General features: G+C 56.0%; 2 protein-coding genes across 9 annotated transcripts in view; both read right to left on the bottom strand.

Moving 5' to 3' along the window:
* SLC7A6 (solute carrier family 7 member 6) overlaps positions 1 to 1,309 on the bottom strand; it is a 36,319-nt gene extending 35,010 nt beyond the window's left edge. For 4 of the 7 annotated variants that reach the window (XM_088027443.1, XM_088027442.1, XM_088027446.1 and 1 more), the window contains exon 1: positions 1,227 to 1,309. The gene's annotated coding sequence lies outside the window, so the exon portion shown is untranslated. Of the gene's footprint in view, positions 1 to 22; positions 388 to 1,013; positions 1,084 to 1,226 lie in introns of those variants that run through there. The other 3 variants (XM_028091705.2, XM_088027444.1, XM_088027445.1) reach the window with 3 other exon arrangements.
* Positions 1,310 to 4,071: 2,762 nt separating this feature from the next.
* PLA2G15 (phospholipase A2 group XV) lies at positions 4,072 to 14,550 on the bottom strand. 2 transcript variants are annotated; one of them, XM_028096684.1, is made up of 6 exons: positions 14,241 to 14,550; positions 11,324 to 11,480; positions 8,707 to 8,825; positions 8,360 to 8,458; positions 7,735 to 7,959; positions 4,072 to 6,012 (listed from the first exon to the last, which is right to left on the bottom strand). In XM_028096684.1, the coding sequence occupies exons 1-6, from the start codon at positions 14,353 to 14,355 to the stop codon at positions 5,501 to 5,503; spliced, it is 1,227 nt and encodes a 408-aa protein (XP_027952485.1). In that variant the 5' UTR covers positions 14,356 to 14,550; the 3' UTR covers positions 4,072 to 5,500. The 2 variants fall into 2 exon arrangements, with proteins under 2 accessions (XP_027952485.1, XP_087883565.1); XM_088027439.1 differs by lacking the exon at positions 14,241 to 14,550 and adding an exon at positions 12,040 to 12,175.
* Between the last annotated feature and the right edge of the window lie 375 nt (positions 14,551 to 14,925).

Raw genomic sequence — 14,925 nt, 5'->3', positions numbered from 1 at the left:
AATGAGCTCAGGAAGCACTCACAGACTTTCAAAAAGTTTGCTCCTCCCAGATCTTCAAATCAGAGAGCAGCTCTCAGAGAAGCACCAGATGGCTGAGCATTCGGCTACCGCGATGCTAGATTTGCTGGCAGTGCTTTTTTCCCCCCCATCAAGGGCAGAGACCTAATTCTTTTGAACTGTGTCACCAAGCACACAGCCCAGTGCACACAAGAGGTACTCAAAAACATGTTAAATATTGATTCCAATTTATACTGATCATTACACAATGTGGTACCCAGACTGTTTGCTCAGTGCTTAGTGAAGAATTCTCAGAATGTTTTACAAATATCTCCTTCCATTTATAACATGAGATGATCAAACAAGGTGACAGGACATGAAGACACGAGAGAGAGCCATCACAGCAGGAGCACCCGGTTCCCTAGCACCAACAGGCCAGCCCTGCAAGCTCGGGCGGGCCCTAGAAAATCTCGCAGCATCCCCGGAAGCTCTGATCCTGCGGGACAGAGCCTTGCACTTGCAGTTTCTCACAGCCCAGGTTCTCCTTCTCATCACACTCAGCCTCCAGTATCTCCCCGTCTCTCACACAGTCAGCACTGCACTCAGGGACTCACCACAGTGTCCCTCACACCCTCAGCCTCTCCCACACTTGTGGAGTCACCCTCACACTCAGGCTCTCACACCCTCTGGGTCTCTCTCTCTCTCTCTCTCTCTCACACACACACACACACACACACACACGCCCGCGCGCGCCCTCTCTCTCTCTCTCTCCCCCCTCCTGGTCTAGGGCGCCTGTCTCTCACGCACACCCAGTCTCCTTCACACCAAGGTCTCTCCCATACTATCAGCGTCATCTTCTCACTCAGGGTGTTTCTTGAGCACACACACAGTCACGCTCAGACTCAGGGGGTCTTTCACACTCACACACGTAGTCTTTCTCACACGCTCAGTCTTCCACTCAGCGTTCCCCACACTCCTGGAGCCACCCTCACGCTCGCAGTCCCTCTTACACGCACAGCGTCACCCCTCCGGCACGCTCTCGCCGCCGCGTCTCTCACGTGCCACCGGCCCGCCCGCTCCGCGCCCGGGTTGGCGGGCCCGCACCCCGCACGTTGCGGCGGCGGCGACCCCGCAGACAGTTCGGCCTCCAGGACGCGGCCCCGGCCCGGCCCCGGTCCGGCCCCGGCCCCGGCCCCGCTTCCCCCGCGCACCCGCCCGCGGCCCGTTACCTCGCAGTAGCCAGGCGCCGACAGGATGCTCGGTAGCTCGACCGCCGGGGCCGCCGCGGCCGCTCAGGCCCCGCCCCCGCCACGTCACGCGCCGCCGGATCGCGACAGCGCGCGCCGCGTCGGGACAGGACGCCTAGCTCCGCGCGCGGGGTCGGCTTGCGGCGTCACTTCTGGGCCCCTGGGGCCGGGGCGGCCTCAGGGATCTGCCGACCCGGCTCGGAAGTGCGGTCCCAGCGTCTGCGTGCACTTGGCTGCCCGTGACTAGGGCCCGGCCACCCTCGCTCTAAATGGCCCGCACAGCCGGTTCCTATGTGGCTCTTGGCCACACAGCTTACACAAGGAGCTCTAAACAGTCGCCATACCCTGTTCACCACCAACCCCTTCCCTACGCGCTTTAGGAAGACCTGTCCTCCCACATTCACAGCTCAGCTCCAGCCAAGTCCACTGAGGCCTCCACAGACACATGGACACTGTTGTGCTTCTGTAGCCACCACCACCCCCCCTGCCCCCTGGGGCTCAGGCTTGAGGACATTATTCCATCCTCAACTTGTGTGACCCTACTAACATCCCCTGGGGGGAGGGGTAGCTGCACCCTCCTGTCTTCCTCTACCTCTGGCTGCTCCTCCTCCTTTCCTTCTAGGGGCTCTTTTCCTCTGGTAGCTCTGGGCTCTTCTAGGTCTCCTGACCTCATGGGCAGCTGAGCCCTCCACCTTAGCTTCCTTTCCACAACCTCAAGCCATGACTCTCTCCTGGAACATGGAGTCATTTCCCCTGACACGTGTTTACAACTGCACACCCTCTAATTCCAGACTGACCATACCCAAAGCCCTGTTCCCCATCACCCAGGACGCAGCCAGAGATGGGCAGCACACCTGCCCCCCAAGGACCTGCAGATCTTCTCAAGGTTTTCTTCACTCCAGCTCTAGTAGCCTCCCGATCCCTACCCTGTTCCTTCTAACCCATCCCCACAGGGGAATGACTTTGTATCTCCTCTGCCTAAAAACCCCTCCATTCTCCTACCTATAGACCTGAGACAATGAACCTCGAAGAACCCTCACTCGTATGCCCTCCTTGTGCTCTCTGCTTGGACTACCCTCCCTAAGTGTGAATGAGAGTGCTTGTATATTTGGAGTCATTAGAATCTGACCCTTTAACCCCTGGATCCCTTCCTTCTGTCTCCCTGGCCAGGCAGAGGAAGGACTGCGCTCACTTGTGTCACTCAGTGGCAGCTGGTCCACTTACCCCTGCAACAAACACATACATGACCTGCCAGCATCCAGCTCTCTGGCTTTGCTGTCTCACACCCGGTTACAACCCACCATGAAAGCCCACTATGCAGCAAGCACTGAATCGGATGTTCCCCAATACCATCAGTGTTCCTCAGGACCACCCTGCGGGGTACATTTATTCAGCTCCATTCTTCAGATGAGCAAGCTGAGACTCAGGGAGGTAAGGAGACTCCCCAGGCTACTTGCCTGGAGCTGGTAGAGCTCAGATTTGAACCCCAGTCGGCTGGTCTTAAAGCCTGCTGACTCCATGCTCTCTCTCTGCAGCTGTGAAACCAAGGATGGCAGTGGGGCTAAAACAGGTCACGGGTGAGTAGGTGGCTGTTAAGGCCACCACAAGGAGTGGCAGGGGAGGGTGGGTGTCAGGGCAGAGCTGGGACTCAGGCTGGGTAGGACCTGGAGGTAAGGGTTTGCACCCTTTTGTGCTGTTACCCTTTTACCAGAGCAAGCAATTGCAGCTGGACCCATGTATCGCTGGGCGTCCTCACCCTCTCTGGGCCACCCTTCTTCCAGGTTTGGCCAATAACTAGTGCAGTGAGGGTTCAGAGCGCCCTCTAGTGGTCCAGGGTGTATTGAAGCCTGAAGCCCAGGCCGGGAGGAGGAGGGGCTTCAGGAGACTAGGGCCCGGCCACCCTCGCTCTAAATGGCCCCGCACAGCCGGTTCCTATGTGGCTCTTGGCCACAGTTTACACAAGGAGCTCTAAACAGCCGCCACACCCTGTTCACCACCAGCCCCTCAATAACGTCCTCAAGCCTGAGCCCCAGGGGGCGGGGAGGTGGTGGCTACAGAAGCACAACAGTGTCCATGTGTCTGTGGAGGCCTCAGTGGACTTGGCTGGAGCTGAGCTGTGAATGTGGGAGGACAGGTCCCCAGGAACTGGGGCTCCCACCACCCCCACAGGCCTCAACCCCCTCTCTGGGCTCTGCACTACAGACAATCCTGGACCCCATCCCTATACATGTTTCCCTGTATCAGGCTCTCTGTTTCCCTGTCTTTATCCATCTCCATTGGTTCCCAGTCTTGGTCCCTGTCTCTGCCCATCTTGGTCTCTGACCTAGTCTCAGCCTAGTTTCTCCTCCTCCCTCAGTCTCTGTCCCAAGGGAGACAGATGGTGGGCAGACAAACTGAAGAAACAAAGTAGAAGGGTGGTGTCTTAAAAAGAACTCTAGGGTCAAAAGATGCTGAGACCTGAAAGGTGAGAGAGGACAAAAAGGTTGGGAGGCAGAGTCCAGCCAGGGTGACCTGAAGGATTGTCCTCTGCCCCCAGCTCTGTGGCAGCATGTGGGGCCTGCCAGCCAAGCAGGAGCAGGGGGAAAGCAGGAGCCACATTCCAGTGGGAATGTTTCAGGTCCTGGTTCTTAATCCCAGGAGGGGAAATAGATTCCAGGAGATGGGGCAGGAGGGTAAGGCCCAAATAGGTGCATAGGAGCCATGCTTTGGTGCTGAGAGAACCCATCAAGGCCCCGGGAAGGGTCTAGCCCGACTACCTACCTCTCTAGCCCCCTCACCCCTCCACTACCTCCCTCCTCTCATGCTCAGAACAGAGCCTCAGCCAGGGTACTTTACAGCATCCAGAAAATTTTTATTGCCAGAATCAAGGTACAGCCTGCTTAGAGCTCCACGAGGGGCCCACAATCCAGGAATAAAAGGAGAGAGAGATGCTGGGTATGTTCCCAACAGAGAAAATCCAGCTCCACAGAAACCTGGTGGGAGAGCAGCCCAGTCCGGCCCGACTGTGGTTCTGGGGTCCCATCCTAGAGGCGAGACTCAAGTCTTGGCCTACAGCCATCGCCCACTTGGAGATGACTGCCACCAAGGCAGATCCAGACTCTCCATCCCTGCTATTATAGCAAGATCCATGAAGCACCTCTGGAGCAGACAAAAAACTACCCGGGGAGCCCCAAGCCACCTGGCTCTCTCAGGGGCCCACTCAAGTTTCTGGGCTAGTCTCTGCAGACTAACACCAGTGAGCTGCCTGGCGGGAGTAGGTGCTGGGCAAGACGGGCAAGAGCCCTACCTCCTCTCAGCCCTGTGCCGGCCCACCTGGGTGCTAGAAAAACCCTAGGGCAGGGTGGTAATGTGGTGGTGGGCTTATCAAGAGGGCAGCTCAGGGTCCCTCTGAATGGCCTTCGCTACTTCCTTGAGTTTTCTTCATGAGTACCTAAAAGGCCATGAGACTGAGCCCTGCTCTCATCCTTGAACCACAGTCCCAGGGCAAAGGGAACCAGCATCAATACTGTGGGTTAACAGCACAACCAAGGGGAATCAAGCCTCCTGGGACAGCGCCCCCAAGAAATGGAGGGCCACCTGCTGCTCGATCCCGAGCTAGGCTGTTCTTGGAGGTGAGGGAGGTAGGAGTGAATGGCCCAGTACCTGGGAACTACGGAGAACACAACTCACCCCTGTCTGCAGGAGGAACCAGACTGCCTCCAGAAAGCCACAGTCAGGCTGTTGAGCAACTAGGCCACGGGGAAGCCAGCAGCTCCAGCCACTCACAGCCAGTAGCAAGCCTACCTGTGGCCAGTCTGTGGGAAGATCACCGTAGGGACCAGGAGTCCATCCCTGGGACCTTTAGGGACAGGGACCACAGCTCAGTAATAGCCCTCACAGGAAGACTGAGGGACCAGGGCCTGGTGGGTGAGTGTGAAAAGGCCACAGGAGTATTAGAACAAATGGCCCCTGAGTTCAGGATTGGGGCACCAACCCGCCTGCGGAGCCAGTCCTGAGGTCACAGCAATTCCAACAGCAGCAGCATTCTTTCCAGCAAGGATCCCCCAAGTGAGTCCAGACTCTTTCTTCCTTCCTCACTCCCACAGAGGAAGGACAAGAAACAGCACTTTCCAATGGCAGATATGTCGCAACCCGAGACTGAGGACCTGAGGCAGTCAGTCCCAAGCTGCTGAACTCCCGGGCGGCGAGAGCCCCAAAGGACAAGAGAAGCAAACGGCCGTGGCTAGGCCGTCCCACAGCCCTGCCTGGCGCACGGATCAGGGCCCAAGGAGCACACGTTTCAGATAGGCCAAGGTGGTGGCATTGGCCAGCATCTCTATGTGCTCGCTGCCCGGCAGTGCCTGCAGCGACACTGGGTGCTCCTGGCGGCCACGCCAGGCCCGGCACTGCAGGGCACTCTGCAAGTTCACGGTGCCGTCACCGTCGCCAAAGCAGATTCTGGGCTCGCGGTCTGGGAAGCTCTCGTAGTAGAAGGAGTCTGGCGTGGGGACACCGGTGCCGTAGAGGCAGTGCAGTGGCACGCCAGGTGGCGCCGTGGCTTCGACCAGCCCCTCCGTGTCCTGCCGCATGAGCCACCCGTCTTTGAAGCCGATGTCCTGGAAGAAGCGGGGATAGTCCCGCAGCGTGTAGTTGGTTGTGGGTGTGCGCACGAAGATCTTGCCAGGCGACCAGGTGGAGCTGTAGGGCAGCAGCCAGCTGGTGGAGACGGCAGACCGCTGCTGCTCCCGGATCTTCAGGGGCCCGATGACCGGGATCCGATTGTTGTCTCCTGCAGGGAGAGGGCTAGCTCAGTCTGTGCTCAGGAACACACGCTGGGCCTCTGTGGGGCCCCGGGGAGGGGAGGGAGGGGCCCAGTCAGCACTCCAGCGCCTCCATGCTGTCACTGCACCTCCCATGTTCCCTTTATTTTTGCTCCATCTGCGAAGCACACGACCAGGCCTTGTTTCTTTCCTTCTGCACTTCATCACCGGGGATTTAGGCAGCACATACCCACAAGGTGATTCACTGTGTAAGGAGTACCCTCCACCGAGCGCTTGTCACCGGGCTTGTGGGCACTGACCTTGCTGAAGGTGAATCAGCACGTTGGCAGCCCACAGACACATTCCTCTTTTTCTTTGCTTACACGGAGTTATGAAAATGTTTTTCTTTTCCTAGGCTCAGTCTCAGGCCTGCCACCAGCCAGCCCTGGTCGTATCCCACTCATCGGCCTGTCACTAACCCGGGCAGCCAGGCCTGCAGGAGACGAGGCAGGAGGGGAGGCTGCAGGCAGAACGAGAACCCTTCTCACACAGGAATGCCAACCACACAGCCAGTGAGGGCCTCTGGGAAGTGAGCTGGAACTGGAAATAGGGGCCGTCTGATCTATTCAGGACCCACAGCCACCCATCACCCCACCTCTCTGACTGACCACAGGCCTTCAGCTCTTGTGGGGTCTGGCTGTAGGACCCCTGAGGAAAAGGAAGCCCCTAGCTAGTCCATGACTACCACCCCCCTGTCAGGGCCTGCCGGAACAGTTTCCCAGAATCTGAGGCACAGCTCTAAGGGGATTCATAGGGAGGCTCTGAAAGGCTGGAACCTGAGCCCCACCACAGCTCCTGTCTCAAACTCAGGCATGCCCCTATCTGTCCTTTCAGGTTCAGGCTGGACAGAGTAGGTGGCTGTAATGAGTCCTCACTGTATCTGGATTCACTGTCCAGCCAATCCACGGTCACTACACTGAGTCTAACGTGATGGCAACTATCAGTTGACCAACAAGTAGGTCAGGCAGTGCTGATGATATGAGGAAGAAAACTCCTCAGATGCTTAGCATAGCCATGGCTCATGGCTCCTCAAGTAAGGGGCCGCGGGTTCACCCCGCAGTCCTAGCAGAGGGAGGGAGGAAAGCCCCACGGCTACAGGTGGCAGGCTCTGACAGTCATGAAAAGGCAGGTGAATTGGGGAGGAATGGGGAAGGAGGTGGCTTTCCCCCCTGCCAGGCAAGCAGGCCCAAAGAAATCTGCACCTGCTTCCTCCCGGCATTACCCACAAAGGCTCCCCACTGCCACAGACGGAGGTGTAACTCATAAACAGGAAACTGTAGCCCAACCTTCCTTCTGTGGGGCAAAGGTGGGCATGAAGATAGGGAGAAGGCTCCCCCAAAGAACTCTGGGTCAAACCAAGTTAGGCCAGCCAGGCCAGAGCACAGCCTATGTGTGTACACATAAGCACAATCAAGTACCTGTGTGACCAACAGTTGGGCCAGTGCACGGACACGCTGCAAAAAAAAGTACACAGACAACCAAGGACACCAACTAGAGAGATGAAATTAAGTAGCGTTAGGCTCTCTTTTGGGAAAAGAGATGTTTGGAAAAGCATACCGCTCTGGAGAAAGAACGATCCTCACCCAAGAGAAAAGACACGAGGTTTCCCAGGAGGACACTGCTGAAGGAAAGAGAGGGCACCATTCCTGCCACATCAGCCCCCGTATCGGGTAGGTCAGACAGGGTCTTACCTGAGGCCAGGACACGCAAAGTCTTGGCCACGCCCCCCCAGGGCGCACCCAGTGCCACAAACGCACGGATGTACTTGTTCTTCCAGGCCTGTGGCTGTCGCTGCAGAAAGTACAGTGTGTACATGTTGCCCATGCTGTGGGCAACCAGCACCACAGGGCCCCCATACAGCTGGTGCATCTCCTCGATCATCTCCCGGAGGGCCAGGAAGTAGGGCCCGTTTTCATCTGTAGGCCAGAGCCAGGCAGGGGTCAGAAAGGAAGGGTCCTGGGACCTGAACCACTAAATGTTCTTCAGGCCAGATCCAGGACTAGGTGGGTGGGGAAAATGCTAAAATCCAAGTAGGAATGGTCTGGTTTCCCCTCCCTTTCCAGGAAGGGAGGAAACCTAGGAGCTCCTTTTCTCCTCCTCAGCCTCATTAGCTCTCCCCAGGGCTCCGAGGCCCAGAAATCCTGGGGTGAGGGATGGGAAGGGACAGGACAGATTGACTAGGGGGTGACAGCTGTGACCGCTGGGATAGACACGAGAGGCCCTGGGGGCAGGGGAGAGCCCAGGGCCTATGGTGGCTGTGACCTCCTCGTCCCCACCTCCCAAGACGTCACAGAGGAAGCAAGAGTGACCACTTACTTGGGGCTCGGCGCCAGTCGTAGGGGGCCCCCCGGACATCCTCACCCCGTGTGTAGCCCCAGCTCACAAGGCTCTCTACCATGGTATGGAAATAGGAACCTGCAGACAGTAATGTATGGGAATTAGGGCGAGTACAGCCAGTGCCTGCCCCCAACACCACGCCCAACAAGGAGACCGGGACATCTACTGCAGAAGATCCCCGAAGGAGTGCTATAAGGCTCAGTGGCTACACTGCCGAGAGACAGTTTACAGGCTACCCTTTCAAACCAACAGCATTTCTCCCACTCTGGAAATATAGCAGAACTTCCAGCCCCGTTCCCTGGAGGGCATGAGGAAGGGCTACATACCCACACTGCTTTTGCTGGGGTCCAGGAACTCCAGTGAGAAAGTCTTCCCAAAGCCAGGGACGCGCACATCCACACCATCTGGGAACTGGGTGGCCCGGGACGTTCTGTTGTAGACCAGCCTATCAGGGGAGGATTGAGCTGATGACCCAGAGGTGACACTGAACCTGGTGTGTCCTAATACTGCTCTGTGTCTTGAGCCATATTCCCTTACTATCCTCATGTTTGGCAAGTATAGGGGAGACTAAAAAGTAACAAAGCAGGTTTATGAAGCACAGATCAGAGTAACCATACCCACCTGAGACCCCAACCAAGACTCATTCCAAAGATTAACCCAAGGAGCCCCATCAAGGCAGTATTTCCTTCTCAATGTTATCTACCGCAGAATGCAGGTCTTGGATTTGGTTGGGAAATTGGCTCTGCCATCCACACCACACTTGACCCAAAAGGCAGTCAGCCTAATCTTGCACACTCCCACTGCCCCATCTGCATGGATTCACCTCCTACCACCCAACACGACACAAGCAAAGGAGAGGGTAAGTGTAGCACACAACAGAACCAAACAGAGCAACCCCCACCTTAAGGCCCAAACACCTGTGGCTGCTATGTGGATGGACGGGCAAGGCCTGGAAAATGACGGACAGGGTGGTGGGAGACAAGAGGAAACCTTTGTGCTAACCGGGAACCCTGTTCTGGCCTCCCTGATAACCAAGGAGACAAATGTGCCCAAGGAAACACAGGCTAGACCTGCGATCCTTGGTGGCCCTGAGTCCTAACCCCCTAAGATCAGCCACAGAAAGCTGACAAGATACCCAACATTGATCCAAATAATAGGTCCTGGGGACCCATTTTCTCTAGGGCAATCTGTGGATGAACCCAGTGGCCACTCAGCAAAGTGTAGAAAACTTTCTACAAATCCAAAGCCGCTCTAAACAGGTCAGATGTCCAATGAAGGTAGACAAGCCCCTCTCAGTATCAGCCTGAACCTCCCATTGGCAGTACCTGAGACTATGCCTCTCGTATAAAAATAGAACTGCAGATCAACAGCCCAGAAATAACCCTGATCACGTACAGAAGAGGAAAAAGTCAACAAAGCAGATGTCATAAACAACAGGGAAAGGCAAGGCACCTGCAGAACCTGCTAGTATGTCTCCAGGAAAAAAATTTAATTTGTGAGACTCCATTCAGCTCAAACATTTACTGAGCACCAGTTGTGTTCCTGGTTCTACTGCTATAAAGATAAAAGAGAGACAACCTCTGTCTTCAGGGAGCTGGGTCTTAGGGTCACACAATCTGGGTTTAAGTCTTGGTTCTGCCACTTATGAGCTAAGTGACCCTAGGCAACTTTGTAATCTTTGAGCTTCCAGATTTCCTCATCTGTAAACAGGGCTGAAAACAGTACCTGTCTCATAGGGTTGCTATAAGACTAAATGAAAGAAAGTATGTAATATAGACAGTGCCTATATTCGATAAGGAGTTATTCCCAAAACATTATCTTATTAGTAGGGAAACATCCTTGGAAGCAAAGTTTGGCACCTGATAAGGATGAAAGGAAATAGGCATGTGGCCTGGAGGAAGGAAAGGTTAAGAGCTCTGGGGAGTGGCAAGGGAAACTTTCCAGAAGGACCAGGCTTAGGTTTTAAAAGGGTGAATGGGAGGGAATTTATCAGGCAAAGGGTGTAGAGGTAGATTCCAGGCTGAAAGAACCACATGCACAAAGACATGGAGACCTGGTATGTCCCAGGAGGAACAAGAAGCTGAGGGGCCAGTGGCCAACTCAGAGGCAAGGGAAGAAGTGGAGGCCATACTGAATCTATGAATAGGGGCTGGAGCATAGAATCTACATGTAAGGGGGTGCCTGGTCGGCTCAATCGGTAGAGCATGGGGCTCTTATCTCGAGATTGTGAGTTTGAGCCCCACATTAGGTGCAGGGATTTTTTTTTCTTTTAATAGACTTTCTTTCTCTCTTTCTCTTTCTTTCTTTCTTTCTCTTTCTCTCTCTCTCTCTTTCTTTCCTTCTTTCGTTTTAAAGATTCTATTTATTTGAGAGACAGAATGAGATAGAGCATGAGAGGGGGGAGGGTCAAAGGGAGAAGCAGACTCCCCACCGAGCAGGGAGCCCGATGCGGGACTCGATCCCGGGACTCCAGGATCACGACCTGAGCTGAAGGCAGTCGCCTAACCAACTGAGCCACCCAGGCGCCCTAGACTTTACTTATTTGAGAGAGAGAGAAGGAGCAGGGGGAGGGGCAGAGGGAGAGGGAGAGCCCGATGCGGAGCTCCATCCCAGGGCCCTGGGATCATGACCTGAGTCGAAGACAGACTCTTAACCGATTGAGCCACCCAGGCGCCCAAAATAAAATCTTAAGAGAAAAAAAAAAAGAATTCACGCAGAGGGTGTGAAGCACAAGGCATAAGGCTGGGACAAGAGCTGCAGGAAAGGGAAGAAAGTTCTGTCTGGGAGGGTGCAGAGATGGTGCCGTTCAGACTGAGGAAAGGAGAAGGGCAAGAGGTCAGTGACCTCAGGGTGTGCTGAAGTGGGGATGAGACAGAAACGGGTTCTAGAGATTTCTCTAGGCTGGGTTGGTGAGCAGCACCGCGTCTGTGCCCCAGCCCCCACCTGATATTGTCAATCCAGCAGTCAATGATAACTGGCAGCAGCAGTTCGAGGTTGAGCCAGAGCGTGAAGTAGCTGTCTGTCCTCTTGGAGCAGAGGTAGTGCACGACCGTTGGCTTGTCCAGCTTTGCTTCCAGCTGGTTGCCCAAATCACCGGGCACTGCAGAGGGACACAGAGCACGCGTGAGGCCCTGGACCTGGCAGGCTGGGGACCCCTGAGGCTCGAACCCAAAGGCCTTCTACCACAGCTGTCCCAGGCTACAGAGGAGGGCCTTGTTCACTCAAAGAAGGAGTGGGAAACAGGACAAAGCACTGGGCCACTTAACCAACCAAAACTGAATCCAGAGAAGGCACTCCAGGGCAGGCTTGTGGAGGGGGGCAATGAAAAGAGGTAGCTGCCAGCCTACTGAGAGCCCAGTAAGGTTCCAGGGAGCAGACCATCTGCAGGGCCCTCGCCTCTCAGCACACCTGGCCCCTGTGGCAGAGATGGCTACCCTGAAACATCACCGCATTCCAGCCATGGCCCAGTAGGGGTGGTATGCCCAGGCCCCAAGGATAACTTCTCTCTGCCCAAGCTGCTCAACAGACCAGCTACACAGAGCCTGGTCTACACAGAGCCCTGGGGCCCTTGTGACACTCAAACCCATCCCCATGGCTTCACTGCCCAATATTAAGGCCCTTCCCAGAATATTTGCTCCCATTGGCCTTTCAGGCCTCACCTGCTTCTACATGCCATGCTCTTGACACCTTCCAAGCACATCCCCGTTTAGAATTCATGATCCCTGAGTGAACAACCAGCTCTTGGCTCTCCTGAGCCTTCTCGGGGCTCTGTGAACCCAGCCCTGAAGAGGGCATGCCCTCCCCTGTACATCATCTGTGTCCTCAGGGCAACCATGGGAGGCAGGTATGACACCTGCCTTCACCTCCCTTAGCAATACAGATGCAGAAGTGGGGAGTCTTCAGCATGACAGTGCAGAGACCTTGGTCACTGTCTCCACCAAAAGGAATTGGCTAAATGAGGAAGCTACCAGATTTGCTGTGCCTGAATGCCCTTTGTCCTGGACAGGCTGTGTGGTGATTTCTTAAGCCCCTTGCTGCTTAAAACTAGGACATCTATGTACCCTTCACTGCAAATAACACTGGGAGAGAACATCCTTACAATGCCCACTTTACAGATGAGGAGACTGAGGCTGAGAGGGGCAGAAATGGCTTGCTACAGTTTCCTCCTGCCCACTTCTTTTGTATCACTTCTCTGGTCTCTGCTTCCTCTACCACCAATTTGGGTCTCACTCATAGAGGCTGGTCACCCTGGGATGCCAATCCTCTGATGGCCAAGGTCAGGTTCCTGCTCTGGTGCACAGGAACAGCTCTTCCACTGCCCACCATGGGGCTTCCCAGGATTGATGCCAACACCTTCACTCTCTGAGAAGCTAGGCAGATGAGGATTCTGTGACTCTGGGTGGAGCATAAGGCTCCTCTGCTGTGACCTAGGACAACCAAGAACTGAATGAATTAATGAGCACGGTGATCCAAGCAAAAAGCCTGCGTGCATCAGGGACCACACATTTCCCAATGCCACACCCTTCATACTCAGAACTTAGGCCTACCTGTGCCCCCCTGTGGGTCTAGAGGATAAAGTCTAGATGACCCAACCAGTCACAGGCCCTGCACAATCCACTCCTTCCCCAACTCCATTCCAGACAGCCTGGACTGCTTACCTCCCTCCCTCTAATATGTAGTTTCCTCTTCCTGGTACTCTCTCCTGGCCTCAGCTCTAGCTACACACTCCAAGAAGCCTTTCCTGACTGGGTTGGTGGACTCTCTGTGCTTGCCCAACACAGACCTCATCTCTGGGGACCCCTGCAAGCTTAGGGAATGCAGGGCCATGTCTGCCCAAATCCCATGGTGAACCTGAGCCCAGCATCCCCTTGGGGTATTTCCTGGACCAGAGTTCCTGATGGGGGACCCCCTTGGGACCACACTGCCTGCCAACCCTACGCCTCTGCAATCTGCATCATCCCCATTAAAATATTCCCATTAGAAAGAGCATGGGGGTCATGCTGTAGCAGACTCAGTATGTAACATGTCTCTGCCTTTAGGAGTCCTGGCTGGCCACCAACTCAATGCTTGAATGAAGACAGAAGTCTCTTCCCTGTCCACCACCACAGGGTAATACTGTGGCTCCTGTGGAGTTGCAGGGGCCAGGGCCACGAGGGGATAAGCAGGGAAGGTCATCTAGTCCCAGTATAGCCCAGTCCAAATTGGTCTGGCAGAGTACAGGCATGTTCCTTGACGTCTGTTCATAGCCACTGTCCCAAACCTTACCTCTGTCTTTAGCCATCCTCAGATTCCCTTAAGCCTCCTCTCTCAGGCCTAAGGCCACCCATTTGATAAGTTTGGGGGTGGGGGAAGTCTTGGTGGCAGGCTAGGAGAGCCGTTCTTTCCTCAGAAAGCTTCCTTTTAATAATGCCTCCTGAAACACATGGGGCTGGAAGGGTCAAGAGAGCCTCCTAGCCATGCCCAAACCAACAATGAGGACCCTGGGGACCAAATCCGAGAACATCCAACTCCCCGGCGATCCTCAGGAGTGGGGCCAAAGGACCTCGGTCTCTCCAGCTAAAAAATGGGCATAAAGCGAGGCAACGCTTGGGACTGACGCAGACACAGGACTGAGGGACAACCGCACCGTAGCCCTCCCACTTACCCCATATTCTACAGGAGAAGGTGAGCAGAGGTTGACCACACCGCGCCCAGCATGGCGGGAGGTGGACGGACAGACCCAGGAGGCAAGACAGTCATATGCTCCCCCACCCCAGGCTCAGAGCAGATGCAGACCTGGAAGACAGCCACCCCCCCCGCCCCGGAGCCCGTCCTGCCGGACCCACGAACACACGGACCCACGACTGGACGCGCGCCTCACCCAGCACCACCGGAGGGGGACGTCCGACCGGGAGCGCCGGATCCGCCAAGAGCAGGAGGCACAGGAAGCCACCCGGGAGCAGCGCCGCATGGTAGGGACAAAGGCGAAGACCCATTGCGTGACACCACCGCTACAGGTCCGAGGTGCGGATTCAGCGCTCTGTGCTCGCGCCTAGGCCGGGGCGGCGGCGACGCGCTTAACCCCACCGCCCGCACTCGGCCGCGGCGGCCGGGCCAATCAGCATCCGCCTCCCCCAAACGGCCTGCCAATAGGGACTCGCCGCCAGGCACGTCCCTCACAGTCGGAGCTCACCGCCTCGCCCCTGCGATTCCCAGGCCAGCTCCTTGGACCGCGCCGCGCGCCGAGCGCATCGATCGCATCGATCGCATCGATCGATCCGGGTTCAGCCTGGCTTCTCTGCTCAGTCCCGGACCCAGCTCGCCGCTGCTGGATACCCAACCCAGCCTTGTGTACCCAAAGTCCACGCTGCGCAGCCCTCACCCCCAGTTCCTGGCTCGTCCCTGACCTGAGATCTGGAACGGGTCGGGCCGAGGGTGGGTTCAGAGTCCAGTGCTCGCCGCTGCTGAGAGACTCTGGTCAGAGCAAGGGGAAGAAGGGGAGAAGTGAGTCCCGGAAAGTTATTGGGCCTTAGGGGACCGGGAGCTGACCAGGACCTTTGTGCAGT

This window comes from Eumetopias jubatus, unplaced genomic scaffold, assembly GCF_037043125.1.
Source record: "Eumetopias jubatus isolate StellerSeaLion01/CBP00866 unplaced genomic scaffold, mEumJub1_p1.0 scaffold_10, whole genome shotgun sequence".
NCBI lineage: Eukaryota > Metazoa > Chordata > Mammalia > Carnivora > Otariidae > Eumetopias > Eumetopias jubatus.
The sequence above is the reverse complement of the archived record's forward strand: the minus strand, read 5'-3'. Positions and strand labels throughout refer to the sequence as shown.

Bases quoted from the DNA above. Each gene is read 5' to 3' on its own strand.
- PLA2G15 (XM_088027439.1), bottom strand. From the start codon at position 12,175: ATGCCCTCTTCAGGGCTGGGTTCACAGAGCCCCGAGAAGGCTCAGGAG. The intron at 11,481-12,039 runs GTGAGGCCTGAA...GTCCCTCTGCAG, and splicing joins AGCATGGCATGTAGAAGCAG to TGCCCGGTGATTTGGGCAAC. The intron at 8,459-8,706 runs GTATGTAGCCCT...TACTGTCTGCAG, and splicing joins CCCCAGCAAAAGCAGTGTGG to GTTCCTATTTCCATACCATG.